General features: G+C 36.1%; 1 protein-coding gene across 3 annotated transcripts in view; it reads right to left on the bottom strand.

Moving 5' to 3' along the window:
• The window catches only part of gabbr1a (gamma-aminobutyric acid (GABA) B receptor, 1a), an 83,939-nt gene extending 59,741 nt beyond the window's left edge, over positions 1–24,198 (bottom strand). For 2 of the 3 annotated variants that reach the window (XR_010892136.1, XM_067364810.1), the window contains exons 1-7: positions 22,985–24,198; positions 10,140–10,274; positions 7,289–7,459; positions 2,280–2,381; positions 837–902; positions 469–660; positions 145–390 (exon numbers count right to left, since the gene is read on the bottom strand). Coding sequence is in view for 2 of the 3 variants with exons in the window: in XM_067364810.1 (XP_067220911.1) it covers positions 145–390; positions 469–660; positions 837–902; positions 2,280–2,381; positions 7,289–7,459; positions 10,140–10,274; positions 22,985–23,242 (1,170 nt within the window). In the remaining variant the exon portion in view is untranslated. The remainder of the gene's footprint in view (positions 1–144; positions 391–468; positions 661–836; positions 903–2,279; positions 2,382–7,288; positions 7,460–10,139; positions 10,275–22,984) is intronic. The other variant, XM_067364811.1, reaches the window with a different exon arrangement.
• Between the last annotated feature and the right edge of the window lie 2,907 nt (positions 24,199–27,105).

A 27,105-nucleotide genomic window follows, 5' to 3' on the forward strand; every position in this document is an offset into this window, starting at 1 on the left:
AACAGAATCATCTGAGAATGATGAGTGCCACAGCGAGTTTAAAATTTAAAAAGGCGTTCTGACAGGTCTAAGAAATGAATGTCTGGAGTATTTTATCTCATTGTTACTTGACAGCTATTTCTCCATTGCTTTTCATCAACTTACAGACACTCCTTCAAACGAGCTGGTGTTGAGGGCTCGGTATATTTCAGCAGTGATTTCCTTGTTGTTGTAGTTGAAGTCCTCCAGTGCCCAGCCTTTGGCCCTCAATGGGGCCACCGTTTTATTGAGGGCCAGTGCGAGAGCCCACATGGCATCATACGCCAATGGAGCTTCCTGAAACCCGCCCGTTTCTTCTGGGTTTTTGCCCCCGAGACGTGACATCAGCTGCACCAGAAACTCTTGGGAGGTCTGTGGAAGATTGATCCCATTGTGAAATTTTCATAGTCGTCAGAGCCTTTGTCTGAATTAGTCTTGAGATCCACTCACCAGGTTGGAAGCACCGCGGACGGTCTCCGGGTTTAGCATGACGATTTCTGTGGTGACGTGCCCTTCCACGGCTTCCGTCATGTTCTCCACTGTGCAGTTGATGGCCGGATCTTTGATTTTAAACCAGTTGTCTGCGTACCAGCCAATGAGGAACCAAACATACTTCTTACCAAAGAGTTTTTCTTTGAAGACCTGCCAAAGATGACACCATGTTTTGAAGGTCTGTGCTTAAGCAATAATCGTATTCAATATTTTAATCTCAGTTAAGCCCCAATGAGTTAACTCAAGCTGAGTAGAAGCATTAAACTGAATTGTGTTGAATTGACAGCTCAGATGTATTTGTAAAAAGATTCGCAGTTGTCACTTACCTCACAAAACACCTTTCTGGCTTCAGTCTCGTAAAAGAGGCCAACTATGATTCTAGCATCTTGACGCTGGAGACGTTTTAGAGAAAAAAAAAGTTAAAAGACAAGACAATATAGACAATATAGTAAAGTGTCACTAACCTGATTTACATCCATATATTTAAGAATTTATTACCATTTCTATTTTTCACTATTTTCTGTGCAAGTGACAATTTTATTCTCTTGAAAACATTGGGATGGAACTGGAACCGAGGTTTTATGCAAGCATTCTTCAGATTTAAAACATAAATTAAATTCATAGCTTGAATGGAAACAGCAACTGATAACAAACTGCAAGAATGATTATTTATAATGACTTTACCATGATTTGTTTAATGAGCTGCAGTCTAGGATGCTATGTTGCTTGGCAACCGCAAACAGCCTACAGAAAATAGACTATACTAGGATAATTTTTTATTTTGCTTTTATTCTGAATTATTAATATTATAATTGACGCTCTATTGAACATTTCTATATTAAAGCAATAATCCACTTGTGTGATTCTGCCATGGGTAAGAACACCTTCTTGTGACTTATTGCTTTAATTTACTCTGTTTATGACATGCTTTAAAGGTGAAGTGTGTAATTTCTGCACCATTAGCATTACCAAACTGAATTGCTAAAATGATGACTGTTTTTAAAATCTTTCCTGAGCAAATTTTAGAGAAATCATACCGGATACCTTACAGTTGTTCTGTGTATTAAAGTATTATTTCACTTCTGAATTAAAATTTGTTCATGTTCATGTCTTTCTTTCTTCAACTGAAAAGAAACTAAAGTTTTTGAGGAAAACACTGAAGGATTTTTCTCCATATAGTTGACTTCACCAGGGATCAACGGGTTGAAGGTCCAAGTTGCAGTTTCAATGCAATAAGTCCAATATATGGAGAAAATCCTGGAATGTTTTCCTCAAAAACTTTAATTTCTTTTCAACTGAAGAAAGACATGAACATCTTGGATGACATAGGGGTGAGTAAATTATCAGGAAATTTTTAATTCTGAAGTGAACATCCTTTAAGGTGGGAAAATAAAGTATTGTTGCACTGAAAAAACAAATTACGCACCTTTAAAAACATAGATTTTTATATAATGTCAGTCTGAATATTCAAATCACAAGGCTAGATATATGCCAAAACAAGTCAAGCATTTAACAAGACAGTCCTATTCTCATGAGATCTTCATGCAATATAATTTTACAATAAATAATGCTGTCTAACTATTCAATAATAGCTGCCAGTAGCGACCAAGACAGCATCCGAACCGTCACTTGATCTGACGAAGGAAACCGATCCTTCGGAGTGTTGATTTATTTCACATAAGGTTTTCATGCGCTCTGCCTGCTAGCTAGCTACCCGACATGGGCTGAGGAGAGGAAGTGAGCAGCTGGTGAATTTTTCATCAAAGCACCTTCAGGTTTTTGACAGCCACTGCGGGATCCGTGAGGAAGCTCTGTCTAACGCTTATCTCGATGCCGGCCTCCTTCACACGCTCCTCCAGATCATCCAAAGTCTAGAGAGAGAAAGAGAGAGCGGTGAGACAGCGGGACTGACAGGAGAGGAGTGATGTTTGTGAGAGTAGAGGACAGACAGGAAGAGAGCACATAAAAAGATCAAGGAGCGAATGAAAGAGAAGAACAAAAGGTGAATGGTCAAAGCGCAGACCAATGTAGAAAATGACAAAGTAAAGGAAATAGAAAAATAAAGGAGATACAAACTGGAGATACAAAACCTACTGACCACTCTAGATGCAAAAGCTAAATATTAGGGCTGTCAATTTAATGCGTTAATTTAATTGATTAGTTATGGAAAAAATAACATGTTAAAATTATTAACACATTTGATGAACACACCCCGCTCCAGACCTGTCATCTGACATTTCATTCAGTTGATGTGATGAACATGAAGCGGAGCAACAGCTCACAGTGTGATGTAGTCTATAGAATGCAGTTAAATGCCCATAAAATTCAAGATACTGGGGCAAAAATGCCCCTGTATGAGTTGTCGTCTCATATTTATATCATGATATAGTTAAGCAATATCACACGAGTAACGAGCGCAATATCACACAAGTGCTGTTTTTGTTTTCTGACTAGCATGAGTGCAAATGTGAACTGTTGTTTAAAATCAATTAGAAGTGAATATTGTGTTTATATTTGAGACACAATATTGTCTATTTTTGTCAACAAAATATAAAGCCACAGCAGAACGATTGTGTATCTCCAAGCAACATAGCGGTGTTTCTGAATGAATTCGCACTTTGAACAAATCAGGTGAATGAATGATTCAATGACCCATTAATAAAGACAGCCATTTAGTTAAAGGTTCAGTGTGTAAATTTTAGTTGCATCTAGTGGTGAGGTTACGAATTGCAACTAACGACTCAGACCAATGCTCAACCCTCCCTTTCAAAGCATATAGAGAAGCTACACAGGACAAAGATGTTGTCGCCTGAGACTACAGAGAGTAGCCATTAGGGATGCTCACATTGACCGTTTAACCGTTAACCGAAAGTAAGAATTTTAACCGATTAATACTATCAGTTAAACGTTTTTTTTTTGTTTTGTTTTTTTTTTGCTGTTTGCTGCATGGTTAAAAAAAAATATGCTATATATACATATATGCTTATTTGTTAACTCGCGGGGCGTTTCACACGTGCCAGACATATTTCGCTAAGCAACAAGCAAAATGAAGCGAGCGAAAAGAAGTACTGACCATTTCGATAGAAAGGGTCAGGCGTTGGCACGGGGGACAGGGGGATCAGGACCCCCGCAGTTTTGAAAAGACAGAAATCGACCCCCGCACTTTTGATAAGAGCTGCTTCAATCAATCAGTCACAATACATCATCTTTTAGCTTAGGATATTTTCTTTCAAATGAGACCATTTTCACGTTTCTGTGAGCTTTCGTTCATAAATAATCAACTGTTTTGTCGTGAAGAGGAAATGCGAATGTGAAGAGGAAATGCGCTCTCGAACAGAGAAACACGCGATCTCCAAGCAATCGATCACAGCGTGCTAACGTTTTAGGACAGGTCGATGGTATATAAATCGTGGCCGAACGTTAGCTTTTGTCAATCAAGCAAAACCGCCCATTTAGAAACCGAGAAATTTGACACTTTAAGGTAAGATGCTGATCTCTCAGATTGACGCGCGAGCTGGCTTGACTGAAGTTTTCGTGAGGATTTGTAGTTTATGGACTGTTTTGAGTTCGGTAATTACATCTAGACAGTTAAAAGCATTGATGGCATCTATAAAAGAGATATCTAAAAGCAAAACGAAATTATTGCCTCGACCGGCGACACAGTGGAGGACGCACGAGAGGAGACCTGCGCGTTTAATTGGTATGTGTATAGTGTAATACTGCATTTACAAAGCTTATCAGTGGCATACACTTTGATCGCGAAAGTGAAAGTGCCTTTTTTTTTCGGTCGCATCGCGGTGCCCCCGCGTTCCCATTTCTCTCGATGTGAACCGTGAGCTCCAGTCCATTACAATTCAGGGCCAGGGTATACTTCATTTCCCGCATTACGCTCAGTCTCGTGCGTGAGCCTTTCAAAGAAACTCCTTTGCCCATGAGCGCGGAAAGACGCGTTCGGTATGCACATGTGCACCGTCCGTGGTCATAACAATAACAATCCTTGAGGTAGGCCTGCTATTTTTATTTGACGGAAAAAAATTCTAAAATACCGGTTGTTCAAAGCTTCAATGGATTCACCGTGTTTTTGTTTTGTCATCTTAATTTGTTAAACATTTAAGTGAAAAATATTTAGTGTATGCCTATTTATTTTATACCTTTTATTTAAATTATTTTTTTTCTGTTGTCAGAAACGCTGCAGGTGCGTGACAATTTGATAATGTGAATCCAGGTTCTGTTGTTTATCTGTTCTATGCTGCTGTTTGCATGTTAAAATAAACCCGTGGAAGACACAGACACTCGTCAATTGTATTTTTTATTTAATGTCATATATATGTCATATTATCATCATATAGGCTATACAATATTATAATCTTATCAGTTAACGGTTAATAATCGGATAACGAGCGTCGGTTGTCGGTCGAGAAATTTAACCGAAATGAGCATCCCTAGTAGCCATTCAAGCAATGAGGTTTCTTCTTACTTCTAACAATGAACAATTGTCTCTGCCTAATAAACTAGACGACTACTACTACTACGACTACTACTACTAGTGTTGTCAAAAGTACCGACTTCGGTACCTATCGGTACTGAAATTTTAAAAACGTGACGCTTTGAGCGCTGTTGAGCGGATTCGTAAACATTTCTGATTGGCCATTGTGTTGACGCGCTCATCGGATATGCCTGTGATTGGCTACAATGATCAACGCGTGGGAGCATTTGAAAGTACACGGAAGCGTTTTGAAAGTGGGAGCGCGAGCGATTGAAAGCAGGCGTCTAACAGTGGACCGATCCGCGATAGACGCCTGCTTTCAAACGCTCCCGTGTGTATCTGTGTAAGCGCTTAGTGAAGAGATTAACTATGACTATTTACAACGTTTTTACAGCGTTGATCATTAAAGGATATCACAGACATATCCGATGAGCCGTGAAAACAACGGCCAATCAGAGATGTTTACGAATCCACTCATCAGCGCTCAAAGCGTCATGTTTTTAAAATTTCAGTACCGACTAGGTATCAAAGTCGGTACTTTTGACAACACTAACTACTACTACTACTACTTCTTTAAAAACACCAACGAAGAAGAACAACAACAACGCAGTGACAAACACGACTTACACAAAATGGCGACTTAACATGTAAGGGGACCCGCGGTGTATGTAGATAGAAAGATGTCTACTATTTAGGAAAATCTGTGAAAGATCGTCCTAAATATTAGACACTGGACCTTTAATTAATTAATGAATCAGCCGTTTAAATGAAAAGATGGAATGAATGATTCAATGACTTACTTATTTAGACATTTCCCATCACCTACTGGCAGTTTTAGTTTCTTATTTAGAGTATCATTTCATTTAAAAAATAATGCTGTATTCCATCTAAAAAAAACAAAACAACAACAACAACAACAACAACACACATTAAATGTATAGTTCACCCAAAAATGAAAATTCTGTCCTCATTTACTCACCCCCATGGCCTAAAAGTTTATGTGTAATAAACTAAATCAAATATAATTTTTCTTTCTAAAGCTGCTTTTTGTAATGTCTATTTGATGATTTTCTTGTTTAACACAATAATGACTTTAAATTATCTTTTGGGGGTAATTTCTCAGCCAAATTTGATGTGCGCCACATCGTGTAATTAATTAGATTAACATTTTTAATTGCTTGACAGCTCTACTAAATATATATATTTACTCCAAACACTCACTTATAGAAGCCAGCTACTTTTTTTGGAAAAGTGCTTTGAGACATCCTGCATCATGGAGGAAATGGTGAAAGAGGATGTGAACAGGAGAGAAGGATTGGGATGAAAGTAAATGAGAAAAAGAGATGAGCTGGTGAAGAGATGGAGGGGGATCATTAGCCTAGCGGAATTACACTAGCTCAATACTGAATCAATGCATGAGAGATTTATGACTCGTTCAATATTCCTAGCAGCTAACATGAAGAAAAATTACTTTAAGAGTCCTTCATCACCTAAGGAGAGAATAATCAACCACGGTCTTTGCCATTAAATCTAAGACATTAACCTTAGAGTAAAGGAGCAGCTAAGCTCGCTAACGGTTTTAAGAGGAAAAAGAAACTACTTTTCTGGGAAATGACTTCCTTTAAAGGGGTCATATCAGTTTTTAACATTTAATTTCCCCCCTGAGGTCCACATACAGCATTTTTGTGTAAACACAGTCATAATTTATAATCATAACCATCCATTTCCATCCTCTTAATGACATTTATTTATTTATTTTTGCTGTGACTTTTTTTGCATGTGAAATGAGTCGAATGTAGCCTCTTTACAAAGCCTGCATTACATTTTTACATGTTCACAAAACAATCAAAGCTGAAATGTGCCATAAAAAATGTGACAGTCTTGTCTAATGTTGGGATATGCAGAGTTGTAGGTGCTACACACAGCCAAGAAGATGGATTTGACTACATTTACCCTCATTATTAGTTCTTCAGGTGTTCAATGAATATTTTGGTGTTTAGGAATAACACTGGCCTGTCTATTCTAATTCCTCCTTACAGACATGTCAAGTCACCAAATAGGCATTCAATGTTACCTTATGTGGATTTTTACAATTTAGTTTCAATAAATGGTCTTTTTTTTAATCAGGGGAGGAAGTTTCTTAAAGTAAAGTAAAAAAAAAAAAAAAGTGCTACACTTGTAAGACTTGTCTTAACAGTTTATGCAACCGACCCCTGGTAACAAAAGGAAAACCACAGTATGAATGTACTAAGTAAGATAAATAAGAGAGAAAGCTCTGCAAGCAGCACTGACCGAGGTAAAGACTTCAGTCGTCTGCTGGATGGTGGCGATCTTTGTCCATCCCCACTTCTGGAAGAGCCGCACACGTGTAGGATTATGCAAAGTTGCTGACGGGTGCGTACGGAAGAAAGTGGGAAAGCGCTGGCGGTTGGATAATGCTGGAGAACTAGAGCCGTATGAAAACTACAGAGAGACAGCAAGAGAGAAACAGTAGGTAAAAAGGTGGAAGGATAGAGAGAGCACATTGAAAAGATTTACTCAGCTATATGGTTGACCTTATTTCATACCCCTAAAAAGAGTGAAACACAGAGCAAAAATATGAGTCAGATTTCTGTGCACACTGTAAGAAGGGTAAATGTCAACCCAGGGAAGCTAGAAGCTCTGCGCAAACCTGAATAAATAAGCCAATCTGTTTCTTCATCCAATGTTGATGTGTCAGTACTTAGAAACGTACAGCAGAGGAACGCTAACCAGTTTCAGACTTTCAAAACTAAATCTTTGTATTTCAAGCAATGAACCAGGTTGCTTGATTAAAAATAAATGAATAAATAAAAAACATTTCCTTGTGAAAAAGAAGTGTGCTTCATTGTATTGAATTTGTACTTCAAATCTTAAAAGTAATGTACTTGCAGATAAAATAATATTTAATAACCAAATAACAACACATAGTCAAAATAATAATTTTACTTATAAATGTTTTACTTAATTATATTATTTATAAGTAAACATTTACTCATATTTTAATAATATTTTGTCATGCTTTAAAGTAGTACACTTCTTTTTATTTGTTGACTAACATACTAAAGCACATGTAAAGTACTTGATTATAATTTCAACTGTAGTGTGTTATTCAATATTGAATATAAAATTAATATAGTTTAACCATCTGGTGCTCCTCACCTTTTTTTTATTTCAATGAATGTACTATATTTTAGTTTCATAATGTTTTTTTATTTAATATTTTGTATTTTTAGGTGATTTTATGTTAAAAATTTGGAATGAAAAATTATTCAGACACTTTGACCTGACCATGTGCTATATGACATAATTAAGATTAATGTTTTCTGACACAGTTTAACTCTGAAATCTTTTCATATTTTATTACCATTTTTTTAAACTATAGTGAATGAACTGTATCAATGAATGAAATGTTCAAGGTGTCTGAATACATTTTGGTTTGACTGTATATATTTTAGAAAACATGTTTTACTCTAAAACTGTGAGAAAATCAAAGCTATAAATCTAAACAAGTTGTGTTCCAAATTTGAGGTGGATATCTAAAAAAATTAGCTTTCAGTAAGATTTTGTTTGGGCGTAGTACCAATCGTTTCCACTCGATGAAATTTGCTTTCCATTTATTTCCAATTCTGTCATTTTTGACAAGTTTCACACCATTCCAATGAACTAAAAATGACCGAAGAGCACCAGAGGGTTAAATGTACTAAATTGCAATGTCATCATTAATAATGTGTTATTTCAATTATATTTAAATACACAACATACAGAATTCAATAGAAATTACATTAAAGTACATTTTAGTTGACTAAAAAAGCTACACTACATATGAAGATGTACTTAAATCATACTAGCACCCTAAATTCAGCTAATTCCATATAATATGAATTTAAAGGTGCCCTAGAACCAGTTTTTACAAGATGTAATATAAGTCTAATGTGTCTCCTGAATGTATCTGTGAAGTTTCAGCTCAAAATACCCCATAGATTTTTTTTTATTAATTCTTTTAACTGCCTATTTTGGGGCATAATTAAATATGCACCGATTCAGGCTGCGGCCCCTTTAAATCGCGCACTCCCTGCACGTATAGTATTTATTTGGATGTTTACATTTGATTCTGAATGAGTTTGATAGTATGCTCTGTGGCTAAAGCTAACATTACACACTGTTGGAGAGATTTATAAAGAATGAAGTGGTGTTTATGAATTATACAGACTGCAAGTGTTTAATAATGAAAATAGCGACGGCTCTCCTTTAGTTTAAAGGTCACCTTTAAACTATAATACATTTTTTATTTATCTGTAATTAACATCCATTAACGTGGCAGAAAACATTACATTTAGTTTGCACTTAAGTATATACAATTTCTGTAATAATAAGTAATCTTTATAAAAGTATGCTAAAGTGTACTTCTTTTTCACAAGGATGGATTTACCTAAAACTGTCGCATATAAACACGAGAGAATCTATTTCGTAATCTATTTGAGTACAAACCCACTGAAGTCTTTCAGAAGGTTTCCTTGGAGAGTTAATTTGTTAAAAGCAAACTCACAACTCACTTTTCCAACTTTTTCTAAATTGCATGCAGCAAATGCAACTTACTTCACACAAGTAAACTTATCTGATGAGAACAAAGTCATGATAGAGAACATTATTTACCAAATTCCTGCAAACCTCGGCGGATGCCAGATGATTGAAAAAGAATAATTGGAAAAAATAATTACTAAGGGTATCTTGTGTATTTCACCCTCTTTTTTCACTTTCACACTCTCTTCAGTTCTCTGACTTCCTTCCACTTTTGACAGTTTTAATTTGTCAGCTTTTTTTAATAGTGTAAACAAACTACAGAAAGTCGATAAGATCACAAGTCCAAATTCTTTTTGTTCCTTGACCCAAAAACAACACAGAACCTCTTGTTTTGTGTGGCACATTTGTTAATCCAAATCTCTAATCTAGTTGTAGCAAAAGCTGTAAAACAACTGTTTTATCATTTTGTTTAATCAGGAAAGGACAGTAAACCAACTTCTCAATATGAAACTCTGTAATGTTTGATAGTCAAATCCAGGTGTATGGAGAAACCGATGATAGCAATAAATATATAAGGAGTTTAGACACATAGCAAACACACCACTATTAGATTCCACATGCGTGCCGCCTCAGCCACCAGCGTAGAAACGGAGCTGCAGCCCGGCATCAAGACGATCTTTATGGGCTCTGTGTACAGCAAGTCATACAGCAGTTTAGTGGCCTCTCCTGGATCACACTGAAGGAAAGAGAAAAACAACATCAAGACAGTCATAATTAGCCTACTGTCTTTGAAAAAGTTAACTGCAGCTTGCAGGGTGTAAAAGCTTCATTTGAGTGCGTCATAATCTATAAGGGATCAATGAAATCAGCACAGAAACACAGTATCTCATTGCCCAGAAAAACGATCTTGGACTGCAGTGAAGCTGTCACCAAAGACCTCTCGTGCTGCAGTTCAGTGTGACAAATACAACAGGAAGTGATTCACAAATGAGGGGGTGACTGCTTAAAAGCAGCAGATGCAGTCACACTAAAATGGTGCCCTTGGTAACAATCAGCAGAAACACTTAATTAGGAGTGTAATGTACAGTTTTATTTTTGTTAAAGTTAGAACTAAATGGCATGGTGCTGGCCTCAAAAACAATGACAGTCAGAAAGGAACCACTTTGGATCCGTCTTACAAGGAGTAGATTAGAATAGAGAGAGTTTATTGTCATCCCAAACCAATAGTAACTCACTCCCACTAAACTTTTACTCTTTGAATTCTTGCACCTGGTAACAATACAAGTCGACACCATTATGACTAAAAGTTTGCTCGGAAGTATTTCCTTCTAAAGCAAGGTGGAATTTGACTCTGATAAGCGTATCCATAGCAGATGGTGGGAGTGGCCTTGGATAGCAATATGCCCAGTGCATTATGGGTGTTTTCCTACCTATTTGGCAAAAGGAAAGACAAAAATGCCTTTTTTCTCTGTTTTTTTGGTCAGGTAGCATTGAATTCAAAAAATGCTTCACCTTTCTGCTGTCTGCTGTAATAAAATGCCTTTTGATTGAAAGCCCATTTTGCCAGCAATGTACCCCTTTAAGTACAAACCAAAATATTATATGTTAAAGGTGCAATATGTAATATTTTCTGTCCGCTAGAGGTTGCTAGAGGCCTATTCAAAACAAAGGCGTAGCTTGATGATGTCAAGTTTGAGAGCGGAATCGTGGGACATGTGGTCTTCACCTTGTAACGTCTGGACCAATCAGCCACACAATTATTCATTGTATTTAATGAATTACCCATAAACTCACTCTCGCTATCAAAGTTCTCTGAACTCATCCCCCTAAAACTGTAACCAGCATCCCAATGTTGCTAGCACACAGGCCAACCTAGGTGTCCTGTTACAGTTATATGGTACTTTTATGATCCAGAAGAATTCTGGAGAGACTAGTGACTCATTCTTCCTGAGAAGGACAAATAAACTCTCTTAATCCTATGTATTCTCTATATAACCACTTGGGAAATGTATAAACATGTATCCAAGTTTCCCATCTCATGACTTTCCTTTTATAGGCTTTATTCTATGTATTAATTCTCTCTTTTGAACTATTTTGGTATTAATGTTCCATAGTTGCAAATGTATAGTTAACTGAGATCACATTGGCAGCATGCTTGGTATCTACGGACTCCAACTTTCATTTCCTATTTGGTAATTTATGTCACATGTTACTAACTCTGTGACACATTAGTATTATAAGAATCTAGAAGGTTATTCTCTCATTCATCCAATCCAGTGTCTTATGCTAATATCTTGCTACAGAACAAAGACTCGTAAAACTTCCCTCTGAAAGGGGAACTCCTTATTGGCTCAGACACCTCAAGAGGGTGTGACATCTTCACCCCTTATATTCACTGATCACAAGGAACCCCCTCTCTTCCTGCTCTTCCTCCTCTTCTTCTCTTTTACTGATGAATGCTGACGTCAAGATGATGCTTTAAGAAGCTAGAAGCTTCTAAGGAACCCCAAGCTTGTGCCAGGCCTCGGCCTAGACCTTCCATTCACCAAAGATCCTCTGAATCCAGCCGGTTCTCTTTCGTCAAGAAAATATCAGCAAAGATTCAACAGGAGCCAGTTTTAATTCAACTTGGAGAGACATGCAAGTATCAAACTTAGTCTCATTATCGGATACATTGAGTATCCTTACCCCTTTTAAAGAAGGGCCTGTTAAAACTAAACTGATGGTTTGATCAAGGCTGTTGATCTGCTGAATGTCCAACAATGCTGTAACTTCTTGCTTCCTGTACTCTGCTTTCTCTCTCTCTCTTGGTAAACTGTATGCATGTATGTGTGTGAATGTTAGAGTAGTTTAAGTGTTTAGTCTAGTTAATAAAGTCTTGTTCATGTCACACGTAAGGTTGTCCGTGTTTTGCGCTCATGTACGGGAGTCCCTATTCATGTCGGTCCTGACTACAGGCTGTTAGTAGAATAAGATTGTTATTTCCCATAACCTGGAAATGAACATTTCTTAGTTAATAAACAATTAACACTGTGTGTTCATTGAACAACAGGTTAATTGATTGTAATATTAATTTTATTACATTAAGTTAATTTTATTGACTGATTAAAATATTAATAATTAATTATAACTAGTTATGATTAATTATTCATATTTATTTTGAGCTAATTTGCTACAACCTCAACGGACGGTGCAAAAGAATAGGGATTGGAGTCAGGAAGAAATCATGTTCATGGATGCGATTATTAACGTTATTGTAGTATGAAGCAGAGCAGGAACGAGTGTTGTGGAGCTGAACGAGGAGCTGGAGCGATTGCAAAACACTCACCTCACGAGCAGCGGAACTTTTATTATGACACAGCCGGCGCCGCTTCCGCTTTTCCGGTCATGAGTATGAGGTAACACAGCTCTGTTTATCATAGTAGATACATTTAAGAGTGTTGAAAATGTTATAACGTTACTCTGTGCGTTCACTCGGTCGCTGCTGTGAGACACTTGTTTGAGACACACTGCAGTAAGATAGATCGATTTTAATCATATTAAATGCTGGATGGCTTGTGTTGATAAATGTCATGAAATTCATTTTAAAACGTATTGTATGATGGAGAAAATGCTGTATTACTGTTACTAAAAATAAAACTGCATCTGATTATGCTATGTTAGCTACTTCACAAAATAGTGTTTTTCTCTGAGGCATGGTAAAGCATGGTACTCGCAAAAAATCAAGAAAATTAGATTTAAATAATCAGACTAAACATGTTGAGCTATATAACAACAATTAGTTTTCTGTCTATAAATATCAAAACAGTTGTTCCCTTGTCTATTTAAACATGTAAATATTAAAGCGTCTTTGATGTTTCCATGGTTTCTACAAAATAAAACCGGAAAAACCGAGGGTAACGCAGGTATGACGCAACTGACAGGCGACTCCTCACACATCCCGAAGCCTTGGTTAAAATTGCAATTTTCTCATGATTTACAAATAGTTGGACACATTTGGGATATCGTAATTACTCAAGTGAATAAAATGTATAACACTAGCCTAGTGGTTTTTGGATTTTACAGCAAAAAATTTACATATTGCACCTTTAAGTCCGACATTTACGTATCTGTCATTCTAAAAATCTGTCATGCACAGAATCCTTAAACACCAAATCCAATGCTTATCAATTAATACATTGCGAAAAAATTCGCAAAACAGTACAATATGGAGTCTTCAAGCAGTGAGGATGATTTTGTTGTTCTCTCTCTTCTTTAAAAGAGAAAAAGAAAGAGATATATTGGGTTCATCCAATCCTGAGATCGTGTAGAACACTAGGAGCTCCAGTATTATCCCGAACGATTCAAAGTTTACTTCAGGATGTCAGTGGCTCAGTTTGATGCATTGCTAGCGATACGATCTTTATATTCCATTTCTTTGTATTCCACACTATGTTTGTAATACAATGCTTTGTGCTGCGGACGAAAAGGATCAACTTGTCAGACAAGGATTTCTGTCCCTCCATTGAAAGTATATTCACCCAAAACTCTTATCTTTCAAAACGTTCATAAAGATATAATAATAATAATTAAAAAAAAACAAAAAACATTTGAATCGAGTAGTTTAATCGAATTCTTCTGAAGAGACATGATGGCTTTATATGATGAACATATTTAATTTAGGCTTTTATTGACATACAAACAGTGATCAGAGCTTAACCGTACTTGTGTACAGTGTACAATACAATAATAATACAAGTGATGGAATCAAACTGGCCGGTGATTTTTTTGCAGTGGTAGCAGCAGTGCGTAAAAAACCTGAGGTATTAAATTGCAGGTAACAATTATTGTTATAGTAATTCACTGATACTGTATAATATGAAGAAATATTAATAAAACATTGTAAACAGATATTGATAAAGATACACTAGTGGTGCCAAGTACTGGCAGTAATGAAAATGGTTCTGTGGTTATTGCAGTTAGCCTCAGTGCAACAGTCTCGTCTTTCTCTATGAAGTGGAAGGTGTCAGGGAATTGAGTAGTTACTAGCAATAGCTAATAATTATATTTTTCATTGGATCGATCTAGTACAATTCTGAAAGAGCCACGTGTGGTTTCTCTGCTTCAGTCTCTCTTGGTATCTCCGGGGAGCTGAAGCATTTTTATTCAGTCCACGGGCTCGGAGAAGCAGCCATCGAAAGTGGCTTGACGTGAGGGAGGCATCTGTGTTCTTAAAGTCCCTGGAGCTGAAGGTTATGCAGGTCTCAGGACCAGAATACTGAGTGTCAGCTAAAAAGGGCAAGAAGACCTTTTCTCACTGCTGCTGGACACAATGACAATTTTGTTTTTGTTGGGTCTGATATGACAGTGCAGGGTTGGGCAAAATTCAGAATTGAAGAATTGGCTGCCTTCCAGTTGACGATTTGGGATTTGAATTAATTTGGCCACACCTCACAGGAAGTTCGACTAACCTCACTATCTAACCTCTTTCTAGGAAGTGCGTGTTGAATGTGCACTTGGAGTATATTTTTTTTTTAAATAAAATAAAAGGCCAGTGTGGCCGTTGTGGTCTTTGCAATTAATTACTTGATTACTTGTAGTATTATTATTATTATATTTATTTCCTGTAAGTTTTTCTTTTTTTCTTTTCTTTTTTACAAAACCTTCAAACAAGGCTTTGTCAAGCCAGCATTCAATTGATAGCCTTGACAAACTTTGCTATTCTAGTAAAAACTACAGTTATATTAATTTACTCAAATTCTAGTTTATTTTATTTATACTTCCTTAGATTTAAATTTGAAGTGCAATACTGCATCCTGTTTCTTACCGCAGTTAAAATATAACATCCCAGTCCTTCTTTCTTGCTAATAATTTCCATTATGTCTATGACTATGATTGAGACATAAAGGATATTTAGTGAATGTAAGCACATTGTGCATAAAAATAAAGACATCATCGCATACAGCGCAAGCTGGAAGCCAGATCTGCAGCTTTGACTTTGTTTACTATACAGATTCAAATGCTAAATGTCTTATTCCAACGAAGCAAAACGCATCCTCCCGTGACTCAGAACATGAATGAGTCTTTATCTGCTGTTCTGCCTTATATTAAATCGCAAGTGTTGATTTGTTATTTCTAAACTGCGATTCTGCATCCCTGAACCCTGATGAGAATGAATAAAGCATGCATTCGGATATGGAAATCCTTCTCGTTACAATCTGGATACAACAGATGCCAATTAAAACAGGGAAAGCACAAGTATCTCATCAGGGCATCAGTCTCTCTCTCTCTTTCTCTCTCTACCTCGGTCTCGCTCTATAACGGTTAATAATTGATCAAAGTTTGCAGGCTGAGCTTTGATATAACCATGGCAACTGTCTGGAGAGGGTGAGTGTATCTGTGCAAGGGGGTCCCTGTAAATATCTGAAATATCTCACATACACACACACGATGGACCACAACTTGTAGCACCAGCACATGTGAACAGCTCTGACTTTGTGATTTCCATTTTTAACCAATATCATAGCAATGAATCAAAAGCCAAAGGCAGTTTTTTATTATAAAATGTGCAATTTTGTATCATTCTAATTATAGTGACAACAGTGGTGTGTGCTAATGCAAGCATAAATATTGCTTATACTTTTAAACAAACCCCTAAGGGTAAGTATTACATTTGTTGTGCAATTACATGCTGTTTGTATTATGGATATTAAGTAAATGATACCTCAAAATATTAGAAAGATGTTTGATATTACTTGTCTAAGTGATCAGATGATGGGAGATGAAAGAAAAGGCCCACACTATATCTTCAAAAATCATAAAAACTTGGCAGTTCTTTTGAGTTGTGCCACTAAGCAAAAACCTAGCAACCAATCACAATGCCCTGGCGACTACCAAATACTGTAGACAACACAAATCACAAATTCACAAAAAGTGAAGGGAAAAAATGGATTAGACAAAAAAAAAATCTGTGTTCTGCAGGCAGAGCATTGCAGGGGTTATAATAACACTCATTTATGAAATAAATATTTATTAAATGTCAAATGAAATTGGAATTTTGAGGTGACTTTCATGTTTCTATGCAAACGTTGCTCTGCGTGATAATTGGCTATTTGAGAGAGATTAAACGAATGCCCCAAACACGCCTGAGATTCTTTGAACAATAATTAAATGCAAAACCACATCAAATTCGATTTTCTCCCTTTGTAATTACATTTCTGACACCCAAAAGCAATTTTGATTAGAATCTCATCCAGGTATGAAGTGCTCACCAATCAAGAGGAAATTCTCAAAATATCTGCCGGCTTAAATGTCAACGAGTCTGAGCACTTCACACCTGCTCTTCCATCTCCACGGCAAACCAACACATGACATGACATTTATACGTCGTCACACTTGGCCTCTCCGAATATTGCATTTTTCTACTTTTTCACCTGCAGTATGCCTCAAATTTTTATTAGGATTAATGCTAAATTAAAACAGAGACTTGCACCATATAGTGACATTTCTAGAAAGCCGTTAATAATATCAGGAATTGTACACATACATTTCATTAAATCATGAATTAAGGTGAATTAAATCATTAAATCATTTTTAAGTATAAGAAATGGAGAATGTTTTTTTCTATTGTCTTTCTAGTATTCCGGTGACTTTTTATCAGGAGTTTTTATATACATTTAATACACTTTTAATACAATAATTATTCATTTAAATATTTAAAATAAATAAAAATAAATAAATAAAAGGTTTTTATAAAATTATTTATTTTAGTTCCATCTTTTTCTAATATGAACCCATTATAGCCTTACAACTTTGACCCAAAAATATTTTGTTTACAAAGGCCCTTAAAAGGTGCAATAAGTAATTTCTGAGAAACACTATTGATATATTAAAGGGTTAGTTCACCCAAAAATGAAATTTCTGTCATTAATTACTCACCCTCATGGTCGTTTCACACCCGTAAGACCGAAAATTAAGATATTTTTGATGAAATCCAAGAGGTATATGATTCATCCATAGACAGCAATATAATCAACACTTTCAAGTTCCAGAAAGCTACTAAAGACATTGTTAAAACAGTCGACATGACTGCAGTGATTCAATCTTAATTTTATGAAGTGACGATCATACTTTTTGTGTGCAAAAACAAAACAAAAATAATGACTTTATTATCATACGCTGCTTGCGTTCAGCGCTTCCAGGTTCTACGTCAGAACGGCGACTTATTATTGGCCGGCTCCTGCGTCAGCATCACACGCATGTGTCGTGCTGCCCACGTGATCATCTTTGGCCAATGCTGAGCCAGGATTCTGATGTAGAACCTGGAAGTGCTGAATGTAAACAGAGTACAAGAATGACACAGAAGAGAAGGAATTGTTGAATGAAGTCTTTTTTTTTTTTTTTTTTTTTTTGCACACAAAAAGTATTCTCCTCGCTTCATAAAATTAAGGTTGAACCACTGCAGTTACTTCGACTGTTTCAACAATGTCTTTAGTACCTTTCTGGACCTTGAAAGTGGTGGTTAAATTGCTGTCTATGGACGAGTCATATACCAATCAGATTTCATCAAAAAGATCTTGACAGAGTATTTCTGTTCCAAAAACTTCACGAAATCAACAATGTCACCAAAAAACTGTGTTTTTGGTTGTGAGGGAAAGATAATCTTGCTTCCCAAAGAACCCAGCATTAAGTGGAGCTGAGAGCAATACATTGATCCGCTCTCGACATTTGTTATTAAAATAACTATAGAAACTGATAGTTACAATCACTTTTTTATTGGTTAAAATGAATGGAGAATATCTCATGTTCTTCCGTGGCTGCTCGAGCCCTCAGGATCGGCGCTTATGGTTTCATAAACAAGGCCCAGTTCAGCGCTGGATTTACAGATCGTTTGAAACTGAAAGATGGAGCAGTCACAGCGATAATGATCCCGGTCGGAACCGCAGGTGGTGAGTAAAACTGCTTCAAATGTTTGTTTTGTTGGCAATGGGCGCCTGAGTGCATATAACGTAATGTAAACAACACAAACGTAGTGAATTCATAAATTCGTTATTCATCATTCATACGCTATATTCATTATAGTGATTCAAAAGTTATCCATGGATAATGCAATGGTGTATTGTGTGTTTAAATACAGTTGTTTAGCTGACCATTGATAGCTTGTAGACGATCTCTACACAAAAGCTGCGCATGCTCGTCACTCTTTAGCTCCGCTCACACGGCACGCCTCCAGGCGTTTGGCTGTTTTCGGAAAGACTCGGTACAGCGTATCTATGTTTTATAAATATGATTAAATATGATTAAACTAAAGACTTTTTGGAGATATAAAGGATGTACTACTACTCTATAGGTACTCAAGATTGGCATGTGATTGGCAGAAACTGTGCATGATACCCCCCCTTTAAATCTCCCTCTTGCTCACTCTCCACTCCCCTATCACAAGTGGACACGCCCCCTACTACTGATTGGCTAAAAGTGTGTTGTGCTGCTCAGTCCAATCCACTTTCAACAGCGTTTCTCAGAAATTGCTTAGTGCACCTTTAAGGGTACATTTACACAGCAACAAAAATTTCCTTTGCGTTTTTCGCATAGAGAAGACAATGTTATCAAAACGATTCCCGTTCAAACGGATCCGCGGAATGACTAAAAACACTGTATTATGCTGCTAGGCCAGTAGTTGGCGATGTCACTTTGTAAAGAAACACTACACACCTATAGACTGAACACATAATACGCATGAAGTCACGGTTTACACAAATTTGCGTTTTTGCAGTTTAAACAAAGGTGACACTGGTATTGTTTTCAAAACTTGCACTTTGCACCCTGTTTTCAAAAGTTTGCATTTTAAGGTCCCATAAAAAAATGTGCATTTTCGTTTTTTAGTTGAAAAAGGTGTTGTGTAAATGGCCCTCTAGATGTAATTACTGTATCTCTTAATCAATATAATTTTTTTATCATAACACATTTTGGGATCAGAAAAATACACCCATTGTATCCAAATCATTAATGGATTTTTAATGCTTTTCAATGTGCACTGTAAAAATGGCCGTGATTTTAACAGTAAAAGACTGTAAAAATGCTGCGGTGAAAAACTGTCAATTGGTTTACAGAAAGTTTCCGTACTATATACGGTGAATAACTGTAATAGATCTAACCATACATTTAATATAATTTTACGGTAAAATACCGTTAAATTCACAGTTTTTGGAAGTGAAAAATAACAGTTCATTGTAAAATTTACAGTGAAAAAACGTAAATTGACATTCCCACAATTCCCTGCGTGACACTTCACATTTGATATATTTTCGTTGAAATAACTCTGCTTCTTCTTAGTTTTTCTCATTTTTTTTAATCAGTTATGTACATTAGGGTTTTATGTTACATCTAATATTGTTAAATTAATGTTTATTGCATTTTTAAAATTTCATGCATGTTACCATGATGGTGTTTAGTGTGTGTGTGAATGACACTGTGTGCACCTTCTATACGTTAGTGTTCTCCTTCTCAGTTTGTGGAAAATCTGCTTGTGATGAACTTTGATTCATCATGTGACTCTCATCACCACTTTGTTTGGTGACTGTCAGTGTATTATAAAGGTACAAAACAGATATTAGTACTTCATTAGGTTGGTAAATTAACATTATATCAGTTAATGAAATTATTTTACCGTAAATCTAACAGATTTTTTTTATGTTGCTACTGTATTTTTTACGGTAAAGTTCTGGCAACCACAGCTGCCGGTTTTTTACCGTACATTTTACTGGGATATTTTTTACAGTGCATGTTTTTCCGTGGCTGCTCGAGCCCTCAGGATCGGCGCTTATGGTTTCATAAACAAGGCCCAGTTCAGTGCTGGATTAACAGATCGTTTGAAACTGAAAAATAGAGCAGTCCCAGCGATAACGATCCCGGTCGGAACCGCAGGTGGTGAGTAAAACTGCTTCAAATGTTTGTTTTGTTGGCAATAGGCGCCTGAGTGCATATAACGTAATGTAAACAACACAAGCGTAGTGAATTCATAAATTCGTTATTCATCATTCATACGCTATATTCATTATAGTGATTCAAAAGTTATCCATGGATAATGCGATGGTGTATTGTGTGTTTAAATACAGTTGTTTAGCTGACCATTGATAGCTTGTAGACAATCTCTACACATGATCTCTACACAGTTCACACAAAAAGGTGTTGTGTAAACGGCCCTCTAGATGTAATTACTGTATCTCTTAATCAATATAATTTTTTTATCATAACACATTTTGGGATCAGAAAAATACACCCATTGTATCCAAATCATTAATGGATTTTTAATGCTTTTCAATGTGGGTCAAATTCGGCACGAGAATCACAGGTGGACGTGGTTTCTTAAGCCAGTAGGAGTTTTAATGAACTAACTTGGAAGATGATGATTATCTTGACATCTTACAGATAGTTATGATTCATCTGTAAGAACCTTTCAATCGTGAGAGGTCAGACAGGTACTGCAAATACACAGGAGTCTGCAGAAGAACCTCCTTATCCTTACAAGATCTACAGGGATGCAAGTTTGTTTGAACTGTGGTTTCACTGGTGGCTGTTGCCATGCCAACCCTCCTCTCCCTGATTCTTCCTCTATATTGAGTGCGATTGCAATGCAGAGTGTGGTTCACCAATCACAACCATGATACAACACATCTCTGTCCAGTTAGAGCACTCTTTAACTGTTTCCTCACCTATATGGGGTGCTCAGTACACCAAACTAAACTAAACTGGCCCGCTTTGAACTTCTGAAAGTTCTACGTATTCACTGGCAGTGATAAGAGAGACGTCACAAATGCACATTCTTGCACATATTTACTATCGGACATTTTAGATATCAAACCAGCTCTTATGACATATTTAAAAGTGCGGTCGTCTATGGGTGCTAACAGAACTGAAACCAACTTTTTACAAAAGTAAGAAAAATTTTCTCTTGATGCATATTGCACAAAAAAAAAACTGTATTTAGGAATAAGGAATACACTTTTAGGGGTGATCTTTCGAAAACTCTGCAATGCTAAAGGCATACATAAGCATTCATGGTGCATGAATTTGGGAGTATTTTTAGGAAGTCAAATTACTTTATGCAGCTGAAGCCTTACAGGCTGTTGATAACAGCCAAGTGCAGTGAGTTGTGAAATATTAATGTACCAACAACTGCAATGTCAACTTGACACCAACCCCTGAATCTCAAGATACAATCAGTGCCACAACATTAATGAAGCACCTGCTAAACACTGATAATTTCATGCCATCTTCAATTAACATCTGGTACTTATCTCTGTTTCAGTCCTTGAACATGAAATATTTGAATAAATTAGCAGACGGTAAAGAGGGCAACGACATGTCTTCTTACTAAAGTAGCAAAAGCCCTTGAAAAATATTTATTCATTCTACATGGATGAAAAACACTACTTCTGATAAAATGCAAATATACTAGTTAAAATGACATTGATATTAGGAGATTGAAAGTATATAGAATAAGAAGTTTATCTATTTACTGACATATATTAGAATATTTTGGCAAGTATTCAGTAACTTACTTGTCTTGTATGCTATTGTATAAAATGTTTGCATAAAATGTGCTAAATGATTTCCAAGGTAAGCACATGGTGGTAAATTAATTACATAATACACACACACACACACGGCCCATATATACACACACACACACACACACACATACACACAAATATATATATATATATATATATATATATATATATATATATATATATATATATATATATATGTGTGTGTGTCATATATATATAAAAGAAGTCTCTTATGCTCACAAAGGCCGCATTTATTTGATTAAAAATACAAAAAGAAAACAGCAATATTGTGAAATATTATTACAATTTAAAATAACTGTTTTCTATATTTTAACATGTAATTTATCCCTGTGATCAAAGCTGTATTTTCAGCATCATTACTCCAGTCTTCAGCGTCACATGATCCTTTAGGAATCATTGTTGATTTGATGCTCAAGAAACATTTATTATTATTATCAATGTTGAAAACAGTTGGATGCGATTTTTTTCAGGATTCTTTGATGAATAGAAAGTTCAAAAGAAAAGCATTTATTTGAAATAAAACCTTTTGTAACAAATAAATGTCTTTACTGTCACTTTTGATCTATTTAATGCATCCTTGCAGAATAAAAGTAGTAATATCTTTAATTTCTTTCCTAAAAAAATGGCTGACCCCAAACTTTTGAACGGTAGTGTATAATGTTACAAAAGCTTTCATGTCAACTGCAATTTTGAATGAAATGATATGATTAAATGCTGAGCAAAACATGTAGGCTATATATATATATATATATATATATATATATATATATATATATATATATATATATATATATATATATATATATATATATATCAGGAAAACACATACATATAATATGGAAATTGTAAATGTGAAGTGTTGGCCAGTTCTTACCATGCTGTCGTAATGAATGAGCTCCAGCTCGTAGTCCGGCAGAATGTCGCTCCGGTTGTTCACGAGATCTAAAGCCATCTGGGCTGCGGGGAGACACGCTTGACCACCGGGCCATCCTCCACTCATGGGAAACAGAGCTCCGATGTACAGTTTCTTCTTGCCTGCAACCGCACACGGCCAAGAGAGGAAGATAAGCAATGCGTAAAGGAGAGCCAAGCTTCTCCAAACTCTCCCCAGGATCCTCTCCTTGGATGCCATCAGTATCCAATTCGAAATTTATACGTTCTGAACTTAAACTGTGCCTTAAACTTGCAAAGCTGAAAGTGTCAGCACGTGCGACGTGTCCAGTTTAAAGTAAAACACGGTTCTGTGTTTGGAACGCGCAAAAACACTTTAAGCGTAAAGTAGTAATATTTAGACGCGCAAATGTCAGTCCTTGTCAAAATATGAAAATGCTGGACTCTAGTTGGGACTGATATGTTTACAGTAGTTATAATTTCATGGCTGGAATCAGTAGCACTGAGCTCTTATCGTCTTAATGTACAGTTCTTGTAGCTCAAGTCTTGCGAGTCTTTCAGAATCTTTAGACTTTCCAGAGCCTTCAGAATATTTTAAAGTCTTCCAAAATCTTTCAGTCTTCAGAACCTTTAGGAATATAGTTTTCAGAATCTTTGAATTCTTTAGAATCTTCAGAATGGTTTAGAATCTTTAAAGTCTTCAGAATCTTTATCTTGGAGTCTTTTAGAATCTTCTCAATAGTTTAGACTCCGACACCAAATCATTAATGTCCTGTCACAGAAAGCGCTTCAAGATTAACCAACTGTCCAGATATGTAAAAGCATGAACTACAGAAATCACGCTTTCATTGTTGGGTAAAAACAAATGCGCCATCGGGCAGTTATTGTCTCTGTCTCTTTCCCTTTCACAGTCGGTGTGTTTGTAGTACAGCTAGGCTCATGGTTCACGACAGGAGAGAAAAACAGGTGGCGTTGAGCGACATTGTCGGTCAGAACGCGCTCCGCAAATCCTCTGGCGTTGCTTTATTTACCGCGCCGCTCGCGAAACGTGATTAAGTTTTAAGCTGTCGAGCATATTATCCCGGCATCTGATCAGAATATAGAAAAATAACAATTGTGCTGCGGCATAATCCTTTAATCCGTCGGCAGGAGAGGGGGAAAACTGACCACCAAACGCAGCACACAGAGATCCGTACTCAGAGCAGACAGCAGAGAACTGACTGAACCACTGACAGACGAACAGTACTGTTGTATAGCAGGAAGGCGGGCGGGGTTAAAGTTAACGCTCTCTTCTGAATCAGAATCACTTTCACTGAATCAGAATCATTTTCAAAAGTCATGCAATCTATCTACCTGTTCATCCGTCCATCCCTCTTTCTTTCTTTCTTTCTTTCTTTCTTTCTTTCTTTCTTTCTTTCTTTCTTTCTTTCTTTCTTTCTTTCTTTCTTTCTTTCTTTCTTTCTTTCTAAGTTATCTATCTACTTACCTGTTACAATCAGCACTCAAAAAAATGAACTTTCACTGTTGTTAGTTTCACTCAAACCATCCTTGTTCACATTACCTAAAAAACTCATGTAACTACATGAACTTAATTTAACTAAGTTGTTTCTACTAAAAATGATACTTAATAAGTGTTTGTCAGTCAACTTAACATTGCTGAGTGAAACACACAAATTAATGTTGACATAAACTGGGCAGTGGATCCATAGTTTCCATGCTTTGCAAGTGACTTAGGAGAGAAAATGTAGGGATTAAAGTGGTATTTTATGTGTTTTTCAGTAAAGTGAAAGATGTTGTTAGTTTATGTTAGTGTTTAATGTTCAGTTATGTTGGACATTTAGTGGAGTTTCTGTAATGTTTTTGAATTTTGTGGTTACCATTATGCAGAAGAGTGAGCCTCATATACGCATGATTATAGGATAGATCTCCTGCTCTCAATTCATCTGAGTTTGTTCAATGAGTTCATTTTTAAATGCAATTTTGTAGAGCAAATAGTTAATTTAATAAGATAAATTAAGTCATTAAATGTGTTCACCTTAAGTAATAAACATTATTAAGTAAACTGCACATATAAATATTACGCAACAGTGACAAATTCAAATGCTTGTATAAAAACATTTGTCAGTTGTACTTGAATTTCTTTTATTCATACAACTAAATTGTTATTTGTACAAATTACATTGAAATGCCACTTAGATGTAAAGTAAGTTAGGCTATGTAATCGGATTACTTTTCCCAAGTAACTAAAACTAAAGTAACTCATTACTTTTATATTTACGACAAAATAGGTGAGTTACTTTTTCAAATAAGTAACGAAAGGTTGCTCTTTTTTCCCATTTATTGACTGACAGCTCTCCTGTCCCCATGTTGAGAGGAATCGAGGGCAATTGTTATTCTAGTTCTACACTAAATGTGAGCACACAATTACTCATCCCACTTGCACAAAAATAGACTCAGTATTCCTTAAAATTAATAAAAACTGTGAAATGCAAACTCAGAATATTTTGCAAACCTGCAATAAAGTTGAATAATATAAATATACTTCATGTATTTAATCTCACTTTATAAAGCAATGTATTTGCTGCTGACTTTTGATTATCCAATTCAACAATACTAAAAAGCAAAAATGAACAAACAGCCCAGCCCAGATGGGAAAAAGTAATGCAGAAGTAACATAACACATTACCTTCCATAAAAAGTAACTAAGCAACTCAGGATAGCAGGTTGCAGGATTGTGTGTCTGATGTTGTGAGATGTAGTACAGGGGTTCCACAAGGGACGGTCTTAGCTCCATTTTTATTTACTTTATATACATCTGATTTTCGGTTTAATTCGGCTAGTTGTCATCTTCAGAAATTTTCAGATGACACTGCAGTTGTTGGGTGTATAACTGATAATAATGAAGATGAATATAGAGAATTGATTATGAATTTTGTTGATTGGTGCAAGCTAAATTGTCTTGAGCTTAATGCAAGTAAAACCAAAGAAATTATAATAGATTTCCGAAAGAACACGCAGTCTGTACTTCCTATAAATATTGAGGGTGTGGATATTGAAATTGTGAAATCCTACAAATATCTGGGAGTCTATTTAAATAATAAATTGGATTGGTGTGACCACATTAATTACTTGTACAAAAAGAGCCAGAGTCGTGTTCACTTGTTGAGACAGTTGAGATCTTTTGGGGTTTGTCGAATCCTGTTAAGGACTTTTTATGATACCGTAGTAGCCTCTATTATTTTTTATGCTGTGGTTTGTTGGGGTGGGGGGATTTCTGTGAGAGACAAAAACAGACTTGACAATCTGATTAGGAAGTCAGGCTCAGTTATAGGGTGCTCTTTGCCCTCGGTTGATGAAATTGTGCAAGCAAGGATGGTTGGGCTATGTGCAGTTCATTTAGTAACAGATTTATTTATCCATGTTGCTCTAGGGAGCGTTACAGAAGGTCTTTTTTTCCCAACTGCTGTGAGATTATTTAATCAATTGTGATCATGACCTGAGTTTGATATGTTTGATATGTGTTTGTTAATAATGTATTTATTGTAGTATGTTGTGCTGCTGTGACAACTGAATTTCCCCTTTGGGGATTAATAAAGTAAATCAATCAATCAATTAGTTACTTTTTTGGGGAGTAACGCAATATTGTAATGCATTACATTTAAAGGTGCAGTGTGTAAATTTTAGCGACATCTAGCAGTGAGGTTGTGAATTGCAATATAGAGAAGCTATTGTGACCAACACAGGACAAAAATGTCATTGTCTGAGACAGCAGAGAGTAGCCAGTCAAGCAAACGCGCTCTGTAGCAGTTTGTCCGTTTAGGGTTACTGTAGAAACATGCCGCCACAAACCCACGGTGTATGGGATAGAAATGGCTCGTTCTAAAGGTAATAAAACATAAAAGTTCATTATGTAAGGTCTTTATAAACCACTGAAAACATAGTTATGTATATTATATTGCATTTCTGTCAATAGATCCTCCTCAAATGTACACATTTCACCTTTAAAGTAACTTTCCCCCAACACTGATTACAATCAGGCGATTGTGTCCGAAAATTCTTGTAGATGGGTTTTTTTTTTTTTTTTTACATGCATTTGAGCACATA

This window comes from Chanodichthys erythropterus, chromosome 17, assembly GCF_024489055.1.
Source record: "Chanodichthys erythropterus isolate Z2021 chromosome 17, ASM2448905v1, whole genome shotgun sequence".
Lineage (NCBI taxonomy): Eukaryota > Metazoa > Chordata > Actinopteri > Cypriniformes > Xenocyprididae > Chanodichthys > Chanodichthys erythropterus.